Here is an 18,852-nt window from a genome sequence, read left to right on the forward strand (position 1 = left end):
CAAATTGTGATTTCCTCCTAGAATCCCCATTTTTGATGTGCACAAATAAATAACATACTGCCCCCTATCTTTAATGTATGAGCACAGCCTTAGAAAGTGTTTAAATGTCATATGCCCGATGACTTCATCCTGGAGGGTTCAAGTTGTACAAAATAAGGAGCCTTCTGTACTGTATTAATCTGACCAAAACTCCAAACACAGAGATCAGCTCTTAGATTGATTTGGCAACCAAACATCAGTGCTTTCCTGCCACCTTTTGCTTTGATTCCTCGAGCTTTATCCCATGGTGTTTTTGCTTGTATTATTCACCTTCTCCCCTCCTTTCACAGCGGCAAAGAAAATGTGGCTGTGGATGTGGCAGCTGAAACCAGGTAACTTTTACTCCATTCTCTATTTATTCCCTGTGCCCCCCCCAAAAAAAAATATATATATTCTCAAAATTATAGCTTTTACAGTTATCTAGTGTTCTATAAATTACCTGAATGAAATATCACTTGTGTCATTTTCTAGGGAGTAAAAAGGATTAGCAGCCTGGGCCCTTGCTTAATAGGGTGCCCAAAACACAAGATCCTCAAACAGTATGAAGCATGAAATAAATGCAATGTCAACCAACTTGACAGACCATGTATTTTTTTTATTTTTTTTTTGTAACTAACAAGAGATGCCAGTACTCAAATGCCAGGCTATCATTCAGTGATGGGGCAGTCACTGGAGGACCACTCTGCAACAGCTAGATCCCTTGTAACCAATCACAGAATCTATAATAGACAGTATTGGTGTGCAGAGCCTGGGATCTTTCATTAATTTGGGGGGGGGGGGACAATGGGATCTTTCATTAATTTTTTTTTGGGGGGGGACAATGGGTCATTTTTAGTAGGCAATAGAAAAGGTGGTGGTACTCAGTACTTCCGAGTACTGCCTGTATAATAAAATCCATAAACGGTGCTAACGTTTAGGCCCAAGCACTTATGCCATGTCAAAAGTTGGTATGAGTGCTTGCGCCTAGCTGTTGGCAAATTTGCACGCAACTCCTGGAATTCTATCACTCATAGCTAGACAGAAATTGAGCGTGCTGCTTCTAGAATAGTGACTGAGGTCAGTTGCACGTACAACGGCCAATTGATGGCAATTACTGTCAGTTAAGACCCAATTAAGCCAATAATTGGCTAACTGTCCAATTAATAGCCAATTATTAAATTATGTTGCACACACAACTGACTTCATTCTACGAACTACATATCCAACTATGCATACTAAGCATAAATTTGGATGCCCAAGTTTATAGAATTAGGGGTAGTCTAAAGAAAAGCCCCACCCACTAACATTTTCCCAGGGCCTCATAATTAGTGAAGAGAGCCCTAGAAAGAGGCATGGCTTCATACTTGGAGACAAAAAAGTCAGGATTTCTGAGCTGAAAACTTGTCTGTGCCACTGAGTCTCTAAAAGTTATCATTTTACATGTGTCAAAATCTGCCTGGCAATGATTGAGTTGTGCTTCTCATGATAAATAAATAAATTCTTTTCTACTGTGCCTTCAAGGTTTGCTCATTTTTCAGTTGGTTTATAAAGTAGGCGTAATCTAGATATTTACACTTGTATTTTTTGAAATGCCAAAATCCGTCCTTTCCCTCTACCAAAAATAAACTAACCCCCTGTTTTACTAAGGTGCGCTAAGCATTTTTAGCGTGCACTAAGGGTTCCTTTTACAAAGATGCGCTAGCATTTTTAGTGCACGCACAAGATTAGCGCGCGCTATAGCTCTCGCTAGCTGAAAAATTACCGCCTGCTTAACACCACTAGTGCACCTGCAGGGATTCAAGACAAAGTTAGACAAGTTCCTGCTGAACCGGAACGTGATCAGGTAGGGCTAGTCTCAGTTAGGGCACCGGTCTTTGACCAGAGGGCCGCCGCATGAGCGGACTGCTGGGCACGATGGACCACTGGTCTGACCCAGCAGCGGCAATTCTTATGTTCTTAAGACCTAAATATTAACACATCCATAGACTAACATGCACACGTTAGTGTTTAGCACATGGTTAGCGTGCGCTAAAATGCTTAGAACACCTTTTTTAAAAGGAGCCCTAAATCTTCAGTTCTGCCTAGTATATATGCTTTTCTTAGAGACTATGATTTAAAATATTGTTGGAAGCCTGCCTGTTTTTGGTAATGCTCATTCATGGGTTTTTTTTTAATCAATTGTACAAAAAACAATTTCTAAGAACTAGACACTTTACTCTTCAAAATATAAGGATAGATTATACGACTCAATACGTCTAGAAACTAAGAGCCTGATTTCATAAACAGCACCCTAATCATGGATGCCTAACTAAAATGCACAGGCAACTTAATTGTTTTTCATGGGCTATATGATGTGATAATTGGCCACACCATTAAAAACCCTTTAATAAACAATTTTTATGTTGTGCCCATATATCAGCATGGCACCTAGCGATGTCTATGTCGAGGTGCCATCCGATGCCTGAAAAGTAGGTGAGTTTAGGGGCAGAGAATAGGCATGGTTGACTTGGGCATCGCTAGGCATCAGTTAGGCCTATTATACTGGCACCTACCAATATACCCTCTAAGGCAGCGTATCGCAAACTGTGTGCCTCCTGAGATTTCAGGTGTGCCGCGACACACTGACGAGGAGGAGAGTCGTCCACGCTGTGAACAATTGATTATTTGGGCAATCAGCAGTTTGTGCAACACTTCATATCTATGCTTTGACATCTGGAGATTTATTTGGAATAAAAATCATTTAAAATCCTTAACAGTTCCTGTTACATCCAGAGGCTTTTGTCTCAGCTCAGTAAAGCATTCTCCATTGACAAAAAGAGATTATGTATGAGCAGATAACTCGTGCTATACATCCCCACTAGGATAACCAGAAATTGTAATCTTTTTGCCTATCCAAGGATCACTGGTTGTAAATACAGGTCCTTTCTGGATAGAACTTTTATGTTTCAAGCAAATAAACAGCAGTCTTGGTTAGGCAATTATATCAATGGAGCCAGGTTGATTTATGGCGCATTTCGGAAAGAAATTAAGACTGCATTGTTTGACAGATGTATCTCCTAAACAGAAATCATTTTAAAATTAATAATTCTATACTGACTATTCTTGAGAAACGTTGTACTTTTACTATTTGTATTCTGTAATTCGCTGATTGTCCAGTTCTCTTCAGTATAAACTGCCTAGAAGTCGTATGATCGTGGCGGTATAGAAGAATAAAGTTATGTTATATAGTAAATGAAAGCTTTGCATTATGGAGAATAATTATTAAATGAAAATTGCATGGACCTGATTTACTTTGTAGTACTTCAAAAGTTTATACAGCAAACAAAAATTCTCTCATTAATCAAAACTATTAATGTCTCATAACTTTGCAATTCTTTAATCTGTTTCCCTACAATTTTTTGAGCCCTCAGAGGACCATGTCTCTAATATTATCAGAAATTTTTTCTTCAGTTTCATGCAAATGTATTCACTTAAGAGGTGCATTCAGGAAACAGGAAGTCCACGTCATGGGAGAAGAAGCACGGATTACAAGAAAATCAATAAATACAAATAATATCTACCTAACATTTTAGGGCTTTTTAAACATTATTAATCCACTCAAAGGATTACATATTATTTAGCTTCCTTGGTAGAAATTTCTCCAGCTGATCAGGTGCAAAAAATATATACTTGACATTTTGATGGGGAATTATACATTAAGCGGGGAATTAAAAAAAAAAATCACCCCCAATGCAAGCGATCTAGATTTAAACTGTAAATCTCCTTACGTTTAGCTTGCGTTGGCCTAAAAACATCAGGAAATATCTAGAGTTCTCCTTCGCAAAACAAAAAAAAAATCTTTTCTAAAATAATTTTTCAGTATCAAAGCCTTAAATTATCTAATCCATTGTAGTCTCTAGAAAAGTAGTCAAATTAGCCATAACCTCATCTTCATTCTTCAGCAGCCTGTATCTTTTTAGGCAAATAATAACACTTAAGAGATTCCAATTGAATCAGCATTGGCTATAGATAATACTTCCTTCAAGTATTTTCTCAACATAATCTGCAGAAAGTAATGAACATACAGGAAAACTTAAAATCTAATGATCTAATTACATTTTCCAGGTACTCAAGCTGTCTACAAAGATGAAAACTGTCTTTAATAGCCAATGCACTAGCTTGCTGCAATGTCCTAAATCTACCTTTTTTTGTAATCACAGCCAAAGCATTGATATCTTGTTCCATAGTTTCAGGGGGGGGGGGGTTCACCACCACTTGAGAGAAATCAAATAGCTGTCACACTGATCCTTGTAACATAACCTCAGTTTTCTTTACTACTTCCAGCTATCAAGTAGTGAAACCTGGATAAGTCACCTCATCAAGGGAGAAAACTGATCTTAATCTAGGAATAGTAGGAACTGCTGATACCACTTGTTGCCCAGCTGTGCTTCCCCCTTCAAGGGGAAAACCTAAGTGGGACAAACCTTCAACAGGGGAAAGAAGAGAGGCTGTGGGTGGAATAGGATTAAGCCTCTCCCTTGAACTCAAGGAGGCACTGGAATTATTACCCACAAAAGCTTCAACGAGACCAAATGTTTTTCAATTGATTCTGTAGTCACAGGAGTACTCAGTTATATTCTTGGTTTTCGCCTTCGTTTTCCCATATCTTAAAGAATAATGCCTCCTAGAGAGATATAGAATCTCTGGCTCACTGTGGCTTCAAAGGGGCTCCACACCCTGTGGCTGTGCCGCAGGCAGATGCTGGCTTTTAACTGGAGAGCCAGCCCAAACGATGACCTCAGCAAAGTGGTCAGGAGATTGAACGCTGAGCAAATAGTCTCTCTCAGCAGCCCTCAATGTCTCTATATGTCTAGGCACATGAACCTCCTCCTTCTCCCTTATCAGAAATTTTCAATATGAAATGGGAATGTGTGGTGTAATGGTTAGAGGTACAGCCTCAGCACCCTGAGGTTGTAGGTTCAAATCCCGCACTACTCCTTGTGACCCTGGGCAAGTCACTTAATCCTCATTTCTCCAGGTACATTAGATAGAGTGGGAGCCCACCTGGACAGTTAGGGAAAAATGCTTGCATACCTGAATAATTTGTAATCCGCATGGTATTGTAGGATATGTGGAATATAAATTATTATTTTTTTTAATTTGTTCATGCAATCTGTATAGCATATATATGGCATCATTCAGATCTACAGAGTATGAGATCAGTTGCGGCTCTCTTATTGTTCAGGTAGTATAAAAGATAGATGATAGTTTATAGTTTATTATTTATTATTTATAGTCCGCCTTTAACAAGGTGGATTACAAAATACATACACAATAAATATCCAAACAACATGTAAAATATATCATTTATTTAATACAGAAAACGTTAGTCACCATATTTCATCTTACAAAATAAATGATGTTTTATGATTAAAGATTTAAAAATAACTGGCGTTTTCAGTGAAATAAAAGGATTCCAAAGGGATACTTACTCGTACTGATTAGTGTTTTCTTGTAGAAGGGATTTGCTAGGCAAAATAGTTAAGAAAAATGCACCTTCTTCCCATACCACTCATCCATGAGGTTGCTATAAGTCTGAGCTTTCTAGAGTAGAATAGCAAAGTAGAGGATTGAGAAGAGAGCTCAAGATAAGACGCTTCTTAGTCTCACCTGTCCTGCAGTAGATCTTTAAGCAGAACGATTTAATGTTAAGACAAACAATAGAGAACAAACTATTTCTAAGAGCTAGTAAGTTAGTTCTTACTTTTTTATCATTTTGCCTTGGGAAGGAAAATTTATCCACATTTCCTTTCTATTGAAAGAGGAAAGAGGTTGTCCATGTGCTGGTCAAAGACTTCATTCTTTTCAAATTCATGACCCTTGTGAGAGGGAGCCTGATAGTAAGATTTTTGGAAGCCAGGAGAGTGACGTTGTGCTGGAGGTGATCCAGTGAATGTTGGAAATCTTGAAGTTCATTTATTTGTCATTCAACCTGAGTGACTCAATATCAACTTGGCAGAAACTCCTTGAAGGAGTGAATGCCCAGTTGGTGATACTTGGGAGGGGAATGGTTAGAGTTACCTATCCAGTACCCATCCAGAGAAGTCAGAGGACAGTGTGCTGTCCTGCTACAGTGAGGAGAAGAGTGAAGAGAGTCACAAGAAGCAAGCAATGGATCCCAGGTATAAGAGAAATCTTTTGTAGGCAGCAGGAGCCCCCTAGAGAGAGCCTAAAAGTTCAGAAGGTAACAGAGGGAACTCAAAGGAAATGACTAAGGGAAGTACATATTGCCAATTGAACATACAAACTTGCATTATGGATGCCATTCCAAAGAAATACAGTATATACATTTTCAAGTTATTTTAATTGAAGAAGAAAATGCTATAATGGAACACCACTACTGTGTGAGGAGTCTTTATTGAGCAGACAGAGACTGGTGATAACTTCCAAGGGTTTTGAATCGGTGATCCCCACTTCCAACAGAAGAACCTTGGGGTCTGTTGAGTATTCCCTGCTTCCTGAAGACCCATCTACATTAAAATAATCAAAATAATATTAATTATTGAGAGTGTATGTAACTGCTTGTAAAGTGTACTTTTTGAAGTACTACAAAAACAGATAGGGAACCATTTCTCTTAAATGAGTATCTAATTCTTTGTTATACTGGCACTTTCTCATATACATATTTTTTTCTGGCATGGAATGTGTGCAATTGGTTGACTCAGGGGGAAGGCATTAGTTGAAGTAGAGTTCATTTAAAAAAAAAAAAAAGCCATTTGGCTAAGAAACTCGTATGAGAGATACTGTTAAACAGGTAAATAGTATCATAACTAGAAAACCTGAGAGATTTACAGAGGTAGACTTCACTTTCCTTGTTCTCCTATCCCTTTCCTTCAACCATATCAAAAGCCAGGAAATTGTAAGGCTTTGGATCTCAGTATAGCAGTTTCAACAGCTTATGTAAGTAATTCACTGTTTGAGCAGTTCTTTCTTGCTGTAAACCGCCTTGAACTAATGGTTTGGCGGTATATAAGAATAAATTATTATTATTATTCTATGCTCTGTTTTATGAAAGTCACATAGAAATTTTAAATAGGTATATAAGATTATAAAGTTACATAGTTAAACTACAGTTATCATACAAATCCTGCTTAATGCATCATTAATCTTATTGCGCAGTCATAAGCTCTACCAAGAAATATCTTGCTTCAGATTGTTATAAATTTTCATAAGGAGATTTTAATATTTAATCTTTTTTTAAAAAAACCTTTGGCTACTTATAGAACACCAACCAATATAGATCTAGGCAAATTAAGGCACTACAGTATGGACAGTCATCAGATCCCTTGGCATTGTGCTGATACATGCACGATATAAATATAGCACGAACAGCTGTAGAGCTGGCTCAAGGAAAGAGATAGTGAATGAAACATGACCATAATGAAAGGTAAATGTCTAAAAATGAAAATAAATCTGAAGAAGTAAAACATTTTAGAACAATAATGAGAGAAGTTAGAAAAATTAGTAGACAATGAACAAACACATTGATTGGCCAATGCTGCTGTTTTCTCTGTTAAGCACTGTGTACAGATTAGAATTTGGAGGTCTATGTTCAGAATTAATTATTTTATATCCACCTTAAGAGGCTTAGGAAATTTGAAAAACAGAATTGAAAAACCATTTCCTGAAGCCTGCCATCACATTCTCCAAGGTCTGCCAGAATTGTGTGAAATATACATGCACATAGTCTGTAATTTTTTGTCGCGCAGCTCTGCAGGTGCTTCTGGTGCACAGTGTGTGACCTCACACGTTTGGCATCCTTCTAAGTCAAGCACCATGGATGACAACATTGGCAAAACTAAGCCAGTAGCCTCCGGAGTTTACTCCATAAAGGTGGGGACGGAGACAAGTCAGAGGGAAGCCAGTTATACCACTACTACTCAGAAAGTGGTTAAATCCCAGGCCCCTCTTATCTCATCCAGTAATCAAAGGTACAATGAAGTATAACCCTTTAACCCGGACGGTTTGTAGCGTGCACTGATTTTGTGATAACATACTCTAACTTCTTCCTTGACATAATATCCATTAAATTCTATAGTAAAAGAAATAATATCTCCATGCACGATGTGATTCTGTTCGAAGAAAAAAAAAAAAACCCATTAATTTTAAGTGATATTTACTGGTGAAGGTCAGTTACTGCAAAATCAAGGCCCAATTCAGAATATCTGCATTTTGGTTCCTTGGATGGGGGTTAATGTCATGTCCCAAATTTGAAGTAATAGAACTTCAAGCACCAAAGGGAGTGTTTATCTGAGTGTTATTCTTGTGCTCCCAGATGTTAGATGATTTCAGCTTAGGAGCTGCCCAACCTGCAGTCAGTTCCAAGATCAACTTTCATCACCTTTTTCATTCGATGAATGCCCATCTAAAAGAATATGAGCTTCTACAGCCTTTCAGGTCCTGTCACTGGTGAAATATATTTATATAGACTGAGTTATGGTAGAATGGCCAAAGAATAGGAAATGCAGTCTTATGAGATGACATCTTCCAACTGTCGCCATGTCTGAAAATGTCACTTTAGGGCAGGGGTAGGGAACTCCGGTCCTCGAGAGCCGTATTCCAGTCGTGTTTTCAGGATTTCCCCAATGAATATGTATTGAAAGCAGTGCATGCAAATAGATCTCATGCATATTCAATGGAGAAATCCTGAAAACTCGGCTGGAATGCGGCTCTCGAGGACCGGAGTTCCCTACCCCTGCCCTAGGGTTTGTCTTTATGTGCAGTAGCAGCTTTCTCAGTACAGAGCTAAGGCAACATTAGTTGAAGTTTCCACTGTACTTGAAAGAGTAGGATTTCCATTTTTGAATTGTTGGATGGCATGTTTCTAACCATCATCAACCTTCTCATAACTTTATTGTGTGTATGGAAATAAAAGTGTGTATATAATACGACTTATTAGTGTTTGAATTTCTTCTAATCCATTTTCGCGCTAATAAGAGTTCCATGGTAAAATTTTTCACATTTGCTAACTGATATACTGGACTATTAGTGTTAAATTTTGTGATGGTGTGGTTAATTGATTGAAATTTAAGAAAAGAATCAAATAAGCTATTAACAGTACCATATAGCTTAAAGGTAATGAAATGATTTATTTATTTAATTTTCTATACCATTCTCCCAGGAGAGCACAAAATAGTTTACATGAATTTATTCAGGCATTTTTCCCTGTCTGTCCCGGCAGGCCCACAATCTACCTGGGGCAATGGGGGGATTAAGTGACTTGCCCAGAATCACAAGGAGCAGCGTGGGTTTGAACCCACAACCCCAGGGTGCTGAGGCTGTAGCTTTAACCACTGCAGCACACTCTCCCCTTAAATGATCCTCTCATGTCTGCTTTGACATGTTAAATCCATTTTATCCTCAGGATTCTTCTAAATTCATTTCTAATTAATGGGATTAAATGCAAGTCCAAAGCAATGAATAGAGGCATATAAAGAAGTGTGGAATCGATGGGATTTCCACAGAATAGAACTAGCCAGAAATTGTACAGGACTTTTACTAGGATAGTACCTATTCTGTAAAAGGAACTAATCCCCAATGATCACCCACCGGTATGGTAGCCATCTTCCTCATTATGAACTACAAAGGACCATGTGCGGTTGTAGCACATGTTCTCAATTTTACTTATAGTGGAATAAGTTCTGTGCTCACTGGACATGAGAGCACTTCTGGGAGCTGTTGGGCTATCATACAACCCATGGGATTCCCCTGGGTTCCTCCAGCAGTGGAGAAAATGTTTCAAAGCCCTTAGAATAACAGACAAATACATGATTTTGTAATAGTGATACCTCTGCACCAGCTTATGGTGTTCCAGAATGCATGGACATTACTGATATTTAACTTGTATCATAGTCATGAGAAAATATTTCTCTTGGTGATATGCATAAAGTAAATAAAAACAGTCAATTAGAAACTTTAAAAACATGTAGGGGCATCCCTTAAAATAGGACCAACTTCAGAATACTCCAGGGGTCCCTTTTTCATTTTGGATTTACTCCTTTTTAACAAACAGTCCCCTCGGCTGCAGATAGAAACTCTCTGTTTCTCTTTCTCCACTGCAACACTAAAGGAAGCACCCTGTGTGAGGGGGTTGAAATCTTCTTTCTTTGCTCTTTACAACACCAAAACGGGGATAAAGGCCTGGATGAACATCTTACCTGGTTCCCTAGACTTCTCAAAGATATTTTCTGGGCATCAAAACTCAGTGGGTGCTCCCTCCTCTCTCTTGACAATAGACAATGTATCATCCAGAACAGAGCAGGGAGGAACACAGAATTTCCACTGCATGCACATGCTCTCTCTTTCTCTTTCAAGAGTGTTCTGAGAAACTCCTATTTTACCAGCCATTGAACCATGTCCAAACACTCTACACTCCGACTTTTCCTCTGCTCATATGTGCTCCATGTAGCGATATGGTAACTTACTAAGGGACCTTTGAGTACCCCTACATTTTTTTTTTTTTACATTTTTAAACTTATTGTACATATGACATTTTGGTATTTGTGGAATTATTACTTAATTGATTTATTGGGTAAAACATGACAACAGCCTCAAAATGGTTTGTGTTTATGGAACTTTAAAACACAAGATCATATTAAATGCATAGGGTGATTGACTATGCACTCATTCTGCACCACTACTAGCTTGCCACATATACTAAAGCAGGGGTGTCCAACCTGCGGCACGAGGGCCGCATGCGGCCCCGTGAAGTATTATGTGTGGCCCCGGTCGAGGGCGATGCAGTGTTTTCCTCTGCCGCCCCCGGGTGTTTACCATCTTGCTAGCTCCCTCCTCTATCTTGCTGCATTGTTTGCGCGTTTGTGCAGCCACAGAAACATTTTTTTTGGCCAATGTGGCCCAGGGTAGCCAAAAGGTTGGACACCCCTGCACTAAAGTATAAACAACTTGCCTTGAGTTGCATATAAACAACTATCCTCCCATCTGTTTATCTCAACTCACTCTATACCGCCCATCTTATCCCCATCTAATATCTGCATTTGACCCCTCAGCTATAGGATAAGCTGTATTATAGAAAAACATTATTGTCATATCTGTGTGATTTGAATGTTCTGATTTGTGCTTATTAGATGCGTCATAAGTATTGTCTCCCTTTTAGTATGTGTAGTATCTCTCTTCTTTGAATTTCAGTGCTGTTAATAAGTATATTTATGAAACTGTTTCATGGTAGCCCTATTATTAAGTTTCAATTTACTGTTTTTAACTCTACCTCATTCACTGTATTTGTGTTTATATTTGGTATTTTTACTTCTGTTAATATTGATAACAAAATTGTAAGTTTTATGTTGAATTATACCTGCTCTATACCGCCTTGGGTGACTCTCTTCATAAAGGTGGTTAATAAATCTCAATAAATAAAAAATAAAAATGCTATGTATCATACATATACCATCATCTGCTCACACTACAGGAGATGGTATATGAGTCATTAAAACCATTAACAACATTCAGAGATTGACCTGCTCTTTGGCACAGCTCTGTGCCTCTGAGTGAATTTATGTGCAAGCATTATACAAGAAAAGGTGAAAGCATTAAGGGCAATTCTATAAACTGGTGCCAAAAGATAGGTACCAATTTATGCCAAAAATTGGCAGCTGCCAGAGGTACCCTCCCTCCCACCTACTTCCTGGCACTGTACTTTTAAATCTTCGGGCAGCTGCCACACAGAGTCAATGAGCAGGCCTGCCCTGGAACTCTTCATTCTACTTCCATGAGCAGGCCTGCTCGTTGACATGACGCGGTTGCTGGAGGTGGGGAAGGGAGCCAGGAGCTGGTGAGAGGTCGTTCCGCAAGATTCCACTGGGGCTAGGGCAGAGCTCTTGCCACCCCCCCCCCCCCCCACCAAACAAAATAGTGTTCCGCTGTCGAAGGTAACAATTGCTTGAATAAATTACAGAATAATACCACTGGCATATTCAATTGGTACTATTAAGCATGGAAGAGCTAGGTGCTATTCTATAGCTTATGTGCCAACATTGTCTAGTCTAGTGCGTAAGTGCAAGAAGGATGTAAACGTGGGTGGAGGATGGGCAGGTCATTGGTGTGTCAATGGGATATAGGCATAACTTATAGAACACTACAAGTTATGCACACTTCAGGGCACATTTAGGAGCCCACAGTCACAACTGATATTGATGTGGTTTAACTGTTGGTGCCTAACTTTAGGTGTGCTAATACTGACTTATGCTAGTATTCTATACACTTCCCCTTCCGTATTCGCGAATTCCGTATCTACGGATTCACGGTTTTAAACCCAAAAACCCATTTTAATTTTTCAGGCTATTTTAAGCCCTGTAAGCCCTCCCTTAAGCCTTACCTGGTGCTCTAGCAGGTTTTTGGGGCAGGAGCGATTTCCCCACGCTCCTGCCCCATGCAGCTCGCTCACAGGAAATGGCTCGAGAGACTACGGGAGCTCAAGGCAGCCATTTCCTGTGAGTGATCTGCATGGGGCAGGAGTGTGGGAAGATCACTCCTACCTGAAAACCCGCTAGACCACCAGGTAAGGCTTAAGGGGGGGGGGGCTTTCAGGGCTTACAATAGCTGAGGGAAGCGGGGGTTAGGGGCAGAACCGGCCCAAATATTATTCATGTTTTTTTAATATTCGCGGGCCGTCTCTGCCCCTAACCCCCGTGAATACGGAGGGGGAAGTATTCTAGCATATTGGTGCCAAGAAGCCGTTATAGAATTGGCACTAAGGCCCTGATTCTGCAAAGTGCTGTCAATTTTAGGCAGCTGTAGGCGTCCTACAGCTGTCTAATCAGCCAATCGGGAGGCACTATTTTTAAAAACAAATGCTCCCCAGGCAGGCCGCCTATATTGAAGGTGCTTCCAGGGAGACTAGAGAGGCCCACAAGCCCGCCTAAGCTTGCATAAGGCTAGGCGGTAGCCTTAAACGAACCTAGGTGGCCCTACGCATCTCCCTAGCAGAACGGGAGATGCTTACAATGTAGGCTAGCAAAATGCTGGCCTACATGGTAAGTAGACGCGGCCGCTGTGCCTAATCGCGGTAAGGATCTCCCTGCCATGATTAGTATAGTGGTCGCGGCTAGGCCTGCAAGTCTCCCCTCCCCCCAGCGATCGCGGCAGGAGGGTGCCCAACCCCTCCTGCTGACTCCCCCAATAGCCCTCCCGACAATCGCGGCAGAAGGGTACCCAACCCCTCCTGCCGAGCCCTTCCCAACAGCCCTCCCAACAATCGTGGTAGGAGGGTGATCAACCCCTCCTGCTGACCCCCCCAACGGCTCCCCCTAAGATTGCCGGCAGGAGGGTGCCCAACCCCTCCTGCCGGACCCCCCAATGAACCTCCCCCACTGGAAACCCCCCCCTTAGACTTACTTTCTCAAGTTGGACCGGACGACTCCTCGTACATCTGGCCAGCAGGCCCGCCTCCGTCCAAATGAGGTGGGCCCACCCCTCCCCTGCCCAACTCACAGGATCCTAGGGCCTGATTGGCCCAAGCGCCTAAGGCCTCGCCTATAGAATACAATTAAATTAGAATACAATTAAATATTATATATTAGAATATATATATATAATAAAGGAATTCCATTGTTAAATGTACTTTCGGTATCACACTGGAAAAGCATTATTTCATTATTTATCATTTCACATAATAACTTACATGCTGTTATTTCAGTGGGATTATACAAAAATAAGATAAACTGCTTTTTCTATATCTATATCTAAATTAAAAGTTAGCTTAAAAATCTGAAAATTTGTTTCAGCGTGATATTCTAGATGCTGCATGTTGCTATTGCCCTTTGTAATACATATCTATTTATCTACCCACAAGTTGATACAGAAAAGGCAGGGCCTTCCTGCCTTCTCCTCTGACATATCCTACAGTGTCCCACCTCTTGAATGGAAGAGAGGGTGAGATGCCACAGGGCCTGTCAGAGCATGAATACAACAAGCCCTGCACTGACTTATTACCTTGAGCTCTGTACTACAGCCGCTAGGGCAAACATGGAGAGCTAAGGGCAAGCCTGAAGGTAAAGTGGTTGAGGGGGAGAGGGGACCAAAGTCAAGATCCAGAGAGCATCAGTTGGAAAGAGTGGATGGGAGATTATTTCCATGCTAACGGGCATTTAAAATTCAAAACTGGCAGTGAGAAAAAGCTACCACAGATAGACACATTAAAAATCCTTCATTCTGGCCACATATCAATGTAAAAATATCTGTTTCACCTAAATGCATCTGTAGTTTTACATCTACTTCAGGTAGTCCTCAGACCCAAATTTATTTACTGAGGCCTCAGGTACTAGAAGTAAGTCCAGACTTATTACTGCTCTGTGGTTTCCATTATTTCCTATTGTTTTAAAACCAAATCTTTTATGTATGGAGAGATATTCCAAATAAAACATGAACAATCTCTCTTCTTTTATCACATAACAGCATTAAACTATACTAATAACAATTGTTGCTGTTGTCTGCGTCTCGCCATGCCTGGGTAGGTTGAACCGACGTTTCAGCCATCATGCTGTGGCTTTCTTCAGGGTATGCTATGAGGTCTGCAGTTTGTCTTTATATATAATGGGTCCACTGACCTGATTAAGAACAGGGAGGCCCATTGGCCATGAATTTGAATTTTGGCGGGAAGGTAACAAATTTGAAATGTGGCGGGAAAGTTTGTTGGACAGTCTGTGTGGACATTTTACAAGATTCTGCCTCGCAGCCGTACATCTCCTTTGTTTTCCTCATTGATGATTTGGACATTTCAGTTTGTAAAATGGAGGTTCATGGATGTTTCCAGTACATGGACATCCATCTCGCATGTATTGTAGAACAGGCTGCGTCCAAGGTCCATTTGCAACATGCTGATTTGGATGTCCATATTCTGAGTTAGATGTCTTTTCTAAAATGCCCCTCCTGATATTCAATCTGTGGTGATCAACAGCAGTTTTTTAAATATTGGCTGCCACTGGTTATGACTGGATATTCAGTGCAGGGCTGCACCTAGCTACTGGCACTGGGTATTTAGGTATAAAGCAGCCACCAGCACATATCCAGTACCAGCAATATGTAGACTAGCACCCGGAATCTATTTGGATAAAGTTTGTTTATTTTGTTTGTTTGGATATTTTGTTATCTTAACTTTTTCCAGATAGTTACCCATTAGCAGACTAAGGGCTCCTTTTACTAAACTGCGTTAGGGCTTTAACGCGCAGAATTGCGCGCGCTACAATGCTGCGCGTGCTAGATGCTAATGTCAACATTGAGATGGTGTTGGTTCTAGCCGCGTAGTGCGGGGTTAGTGCGCGCTAATCTGTTGCGTGCACTAAAAATGCTAGCGCACCTTAGAAAAAGGAGCCCTAAATATCCAGCTCTACTTGACTCCATGCCAGTATAGTCGATGGTAATTTTCAGTGCCTGAAAATTAATGAATCCTACCCAGATGAGTGCTGCTGATTATTTTGCTCCCTTTTCTCTACTGTGAGTCCAATTTTTAAAACCACAATTTAATATTGAATTAGTGATATTTCTTACTTTATATAAGTCTGCCTTTCTTTTACTCCAATGATGCTTTATTGCCTGTTAATAAATAAATATGCATATTTATGCTGCCAATTGATTTATTTTATTTAATTTTAATTAGTACCCCTGTTGAGCATGCTCCAGTGTCTACCAGCTATGCCTCTGCTTCTATGTCGCCTGCTTCAGCCAATCAGTTTATTGCTCCTGCTCAGCAAGCAGCCAATCAGACGGTGACGCCACCAGCTGCAACCGCTTCAGCACCTGCTTCCTTGCCATCCTCTTTCCAAAGGTAATGCTTATTGGCTAATTTCTATGTATACCTCCTGTTCTAAAGTGGAAGTGCTGTGCGAGATTTAATGAAGTATCTAAAATACAGGTAAAACAATCGTCTTTCTGCTTTTATCTCTTCAAGGTTTTTCTGGCTTCTAATTTGTACTGTCTTATTGCCAAATCAGCAGCCTATTCCCCCACTGTTTGTATTCTATTTTTCCAAGTGATTACTGCTCTCTGTGGGGCCTATTTACTAAAGTGCAGCGAGGATTTACAGTTACTATGTAGGATTTGCTAAATACAGGGATGTGCATTTGTTAGTGTGCATTCAGTTCATTTTTGTTCCCGTTCGTCTTTGTCCTTAAATTGCACTTTCCCTTGGTTTGTTTTTGATTAAATTACATTTGAATTGGTATATTGTTATGGCATTTTTGTACACCGCCTAGAAGGCTCGAGTGGGTGGTATAATAAATTTTAAATAAACTTGAAACTTGATTAGTGCACTTTAAAAATTTTAGTGCAAGAGAAACTGAGGTAAGATGTACTAAGGGGTCAATTCTATAAGTGACTACCTCCATTGAGGTGCCCCATTGCTGTTCTGGGTGAGTCCATTACAGAATATTAGCATAAACTGGCATCGACACACCTAACATTTACGCACCTGCAGCTACATGTTATAGACCTAGTGTAACTGTGATCATGCAAATGAAGTAAGGGCACACATAACCGATAGTATGCTGTAAGTTATACATCGCTCATCCATATTGCACTCATATGCAGGTCCCCTTCCATTTACATTCTGTGCCACTTATGTGCACCCTTACAGAATAGCACTTAAGTATCCTGTGAACACATACGCTCTTAATGTACACTTATGTATGAAAGGGGTTTCTATTCTGTAATTTTGTGCTTGCAAGTGGCATTTAAAGGTAGGCACCCTTTTATAGAATTGTCCTGGTTATTGTGTGTTAATTCAGATTTAAGAAGTGGCATTTGAGAAATAGCACTAGTGAGCACTGTTCCCTATAAGCTGAGTCCTACCAGTGGGGGGTGCTGTTTTGCTCTCATATTTTCAATAGTGAAGGACAGGTAAGCTCTGAAGAATTCCAAGGAACTTGCCTGTTCATAAGAACATAAGAAACGCCCTCACCGGATCAGACCGAGGTCCATCCTGTCCGGTGATCCGCACACGCGGTGGCCCATTTAGGTACTCCTTTTTGGAGACCCGGATTTACCGTATCCCTCAATATGATATGCAAGAAGGTGTGTATCCAACTTTCTCTTGAATCCCAGTACAGTAGTCTCCTCCACAACCTCCTCCGGGAGCGCATTCCAAGCACCCACCACACGCTGTGTGAAACAGAATTTCCTGACGTTTGTCCTAAACCTGCTGCCACTCAGTTTCAGGCTATGACCTCTTGTCCGTGTCACCTCTGAATATTTCAGCAATGGTGCCTCCTGGTCTATTTTATCAAATCATTTTAATATTTTAAAGGTCTCTATCAAATCCCCTCTCAGTCTTCTCGTCTCAAGGGTAAACAGTCCTAGCCTCCTGAGTCTATCTTTGTAGGTCAAATGTTCCATTCCTTTGATAAGTTTTGTGGCTCGCCTCTGCACTCTCTCCAGCAGAGTTATATCCTTTATAAGGTTTGGAGACCAGTATTGGACACAGTACTCCAAGTGCGGTCTGACCATTGTTCTATAAAGTGGCATTATGACATTTTCCGATCTACTCGTAATCCCCTTTTTAATTATGCCCAACATCCTGCTCGCTTTCTTCACCGCCGCCAAACATTGTGCCGAAGGTTTTAGGGTACTGTCAATCAGTACCCCCAAGTCCCTTTCCTGTTTGCATTTTGCTAACTTCACCCCCAACATCCTGTACTCATGTTCCTTGTTTTTCTTTCCTAAATGCATCACCTTGCATTTGTTTATGTTAAAGTTCATTTGCCACTTTATTGCCCACGTTTCCAGCTGGTTCAGATCTTTCTTGAGGTCCTCGCAGTCCCCTAGAGAGCCAACCGCCCGACATAGTTTTGTATCATCTGCAAACTTTATTATATTGCATGTTATTTCCTCTTCCAGGTCGTTTATAAAAATATTGAACAAGATAGGCCCAAGAACCGAGCCCTGGGGCACGCCGCTAGTCACTTTCTCCCAGTCCGAGAAATTCCCATTTATGCTAACCCTTTGCCTTCTGTTTTCAAGCCATTTGCCAATCCATCTGTGCACTTCCCCCTCCTATTCCATGGCTTAGTAATTTCTTCATAAGTCTTGCATGAGGGACTTTGTCAAACGCTTTCTGAAAGTCCAAGTAAATTATATCCACTGGTTCTCCATTATCTATCTGTTTGTTTACTTTCTCAAAGAATTGTAGTAAATTTGTCAAACATGATTTCCCTTTCCTGAAGCCGTGTTGACTAGCCCTTATTAGATTGTGGTCCTCCAAGTGTTGTACAATGTTCTCTTTAATTATTGTTTCAATTATTTTCCCTGGAACCGATGTGAGGCTCACAGGTCGGTAGTTTCCTGGATCCCCTCTTGAGCCTTTTTTGAAAATTGGAATGACATTTGCTATCCTCCAGTCTTCTGGTATTTGCCCAGTTCTAATTGACATGTTAGCTACGGTTTGTAATAGTTGTTCCTAGCAATTGAAAACAGAATATTGAAGCACTGCCCCCCCCCTGCTGGCGCAATGCATTTGGATGACTTCTGCTCAGCTTAGAGGGAACCGTGCTAATGAGGCAGACTATTGATTCATCAGCTTTCAGTAAATTGCTTACTGTTTTACTGACAGAGTGGATCTTAATAATTGACCCCTGATGCAGGCATTTATGCTGAAACATGGCCTTTATTGGGTCTTTCATTAAAGAACCATTTTGTTTTCCCAACCTTGGAAGCTTTTGGTGCTTTTTTTCTTGGAATTTCTCTCTTCTGCTGTTAAATCAAATTTAGCCTGCATTAAAAATTCCTCATTGAATGTGTAAAATGAACTGAAAACACCTGAAAATCAGGAAAAATTCATGAAAAAAA

At 40.4% G+C, this 18,852-nt stretch overlaps 1 protein-coding gene across 1 annotated transcript in view; it reads left to right on the top strand.

Annotated features, from left to right (window-relative positions):
- Nucleotides 1-333: 333 nt before the first annotated feature.
- The window catches only part of LOC117359378 (LIM domain-binding protein 3-like), a 123,400-nt gene continuing 104,881 nt past the window's right edge, over nt 334-18,852 (top strand). The window contains exons 1-3 of the mRNA XM_033942031.1: nt 334-371; nt 7,767-7,988; nt 15,671-15,838. Of these exons, the coding sequence (XP_033797922.1) occupies nt 7,834-7,988; nt 15,671-15,838 (323 nt within the window). The 5' untranslated portion in view covers nt 334-371; nt 7,767-7,833. The remainder of the gene's footprint in view (nt 372-7,766; nt 7,989-15,670; nt 15,839-18,852) is intronic.

Source organism: Geotrypetes seraphini, chromosome 4 (genome assembly GCF_902459505.1).
Source record: "Geotrypetes seraphini chromosome 4, aGeoSer1.1, whole genome shotgun sequence".
Lineage (NCBI taxonomy): Eukaryota > Metazoa > Chordata > Amphibia > Gymnophiona > Dermophiidae > Geotrypetes > Geotrypetes seraphini.